The sequence below is a fragment of the Xenia sp. Carnegie-2017 genome, unplaced genomic scaffold (assembly GCF_021976095.1).
Source record: "Xenia sp. Carnegie-2017 unplaced genomic scaffold, XeniaSp_v1 HiC_scaffold_1, whole genome shotgun sequence".
Lineage (NCBI taxonomy): Eukaryota > Metazoa > Cnidaria > Anthozoa > Malacalcyonacea > Xeniidae > Xenia > Xenia sp. Carnegie-2017.
The window spans coordinates 4,341,802-4,344,627 of NW_025813402.1; the positions used below are offsets into that span (position 1 = coordinate 4,341,802).

General features: G+C 33.5%; 1 protein-coding gene across 1 annotated transcript; it reads right to left on the reverse strand.

Annotated features, from left to right (window-relative positions):
* Nucleotides 1–521: 521 nt before the first annotated feature.
* Nucleotides 522–1,975, reverse strand: LOC124453370 (uncharacterized membrane protein-like). The gene is made up of 3 exons (XM_047004215.1): nt 1,913–1,975; nt 1,399–1,646; nt 522–816 (listed from the first exon to the last, which is right to left on the reverse strand). Exons 1-3 carry the CDS (start codon nt 1,973–1,975, stop codon nt 600–602), a joined length of 528 nt encoding a protein of 175 aa, XP_046860171.1. The 3' UTR covers nt 522–599.
* Nucleotides 1,976–2,826: the final 851 nt, after the last annotated feature.

Below are 2,826 nucleotides of genomic sequence, written 5' to 3' on the forward strand. Positions count from 1 at the left end.
TAAACCCGAGCAATACCATGACCAAAGGGAATTCTTCTTCCATGCTCATCCCGAAAATATACTAGCACGCCAGACTCACCACTTTTAAGGAAATGTTCTTCGCTTTTTACCAGAACGGCATCCTCATACACGACCTTCTTTTCAGGCTCATTACAGGAATAAGAAACATCACAAATTTTCCCAATTTTATACTTCTATACTTTTTTTACTCAACTGTCTCGTGCGCAATATGAACTCGTTTATTCAGCTCCATCCATGCATCATTCCAAGAAGGTCTGTATATTCTATTTCGCTCGTAATTTTCTTTTAAAATCTTCATTAACTCTATTGACAAAATATCCATATCAGTTTGTAAATTATAGTCACTGAAATGGCCTAAGTAAATTTTTAGGTTCTGAAGGTGATGTAGTGGTATTTATTTGTATTCAAATGTAATTTAAATTCGTTTGGGCTCATTTTTGTTTTGATTGAGCATTTCTGTAAAACTTGTCATCACCATGTCCATTGTAACAGACGACAACAGGTCAACGCGTAATGTTTCCCGTTCTGGTAACAGAACATCGTTAATGTGCCTCTTGAAACTGACCGACTGTTTCTTTCTACTGCAATCTTTGATAGGAGTTGAAGCTTTGTGTTTTCGATGGTTTTGGACGAAATTCAAAGTATCTAGAAGCATTCGGTCCAAACATTTGATCGATTTTATCTTTCAATACAGCTTCATCAACATTCTTGAAATCTACTGTTATAAACAAATGAAAATATGGTATTTTCTCGTTTGGACCAACTTTTCCATAAATGCCACGCATCCCAGGCAAACTGTAAAATAAAAGTAAAAATAAGAAATTGGTCGTGCTAATAAATTTAAAAATGGCTCTGAACAGCGTATTTGTCATGGTGAATAACAACCTGTCATGTAGCCACATGGCAGGCACCTGGCTTAAAAGCACATAATTTCTGGAAAAAATAAAGAATCCTAACTGCAAATCCGAATACACTCACTTTCCACTACCATCTTAGACACTGCCAACACTCAATTTTTCTCAAACTTATAGATGTCTACACACACGCAAACACAAACTGATCTCAACCAACAAACGTAATATTTCATTAGTCTCTATGACACTCACAATGCATGCCATGTAAATATTACTTAATCTAAGATTTATAATAAAAAGTATCCTCTACTGATTACTACTCCATATGTGTCATATGCATGTCCTACTGTATATTTAACATTGTAAATACTCGACTTCATTTATAAATTGAAGATGACTTAATGTTATCAGTCGATTGTCTATATTTTAAATGCTTAATTAATCTAGTACTATTAAGATCATAGGAATATCATCCTCTCTTTACTAACGGTAAGTCCCTAGAGGTGACTATTGAGAAAATAACCTTTTGAGCTTTATGCACATCTTCTTTAATGTCATATTCATCATCAAGAAACATCTTTTCAAATGAATGATCATCTTCGGATTTGAAGAGATCATTTGACGACCATAACCAGGGCTATTATTGATGAAATTATCATCACTAGAACTGTCATCTCTAGTACTGTCATCATCAGAACTGTCATCTCCAGTACTGTCATCATCAGAACTGTCATCATTAAAGTTCTCATCTTTTGTGACGACTAAGAGGACCTCGAAAATTCAGAAGAAATAATTGAATTAATAAATTAATGAAAGAAAATATATAATGTATTAATAAACAAATACTATACAGATCAGAAAAAATTTTAATTCGTTTGAAGCCTAGCATCTTTATGAACTTACTATGCTCGCATATGATTAGCAAATTCAAATGAAAAGCGCTTACGAACATCGATTATGTGAGTAGCCCATTGGGTAGCCTGTCAAATATATGACCTCAAAATGGACTAGAAAAATAATGAGCACAGTTTTAATACTGTATATGTTTTGTTGTTAAATGCACCAAACTTCTTCAAGGCTTGAAATGAGCTTTTGCTCATTGTTCAATTGAATGTCTCAGTTGAACTGTCTCAAACCCTTTCTGTATTTTCTGAAATTCCTCGCTTAGATTGCGTAATACGTGACTGGGGTCACATCAAGGAAAATACGGCCCTTAAGATTTCTCACAAATTTTATGATAGACTTTTTTCCAAAATACTACATCACAACAACTTGTTTTCGATCACTTTTCTAACGTGATAAGAGATGTCATTCTCTTTACTGATAAAATGATTGATTAACGACTTGTATTTCTATTTTGGGGTCAAAAGCTATGTTTGCATAATATTAAAGTAATGACATTTTGAGCAAAAGACTATATTTTGACGATTTTACGCAAATAATGTTTAATCTTTGAAAATGAACGCTTGGTAAATCCATGCAGATACTATTAGCAAGTATTCAGCCCTATATTTAACACACCAACAAAGAACTATGATTAGCAAAATCGAGCTCCTTTTTATTTTGGTATTAACAGATGACCACATCCAGGCAATATAGCCTCAAGTGTATGTTCTGGTTTTATCTAATACTTTTCAACAACAGTATGATAAGATTAGGGCTCTTACCATTCTTTTGCCGATTGCAAGTAACTTTTATTTGATCTTTGAACGCTGATGGAGCTTTAATATCATGCAAGTATTTCATTGAGTTTATTACACAAAGATTAACATTTGTCACGCGCTAAATTTGTTCTCATTGTGACCTCACTTACTCGACACGCTAATTTAATTTTATACAAAAATTTAACGATGAGCTGTGGTCATGTGTTCGCTTTATTTCAACAATGCCAAAGAAGTTCATTGCAATGAACTTCACAAAAAATGACCCTAACACTTTTCAACCTCACAAA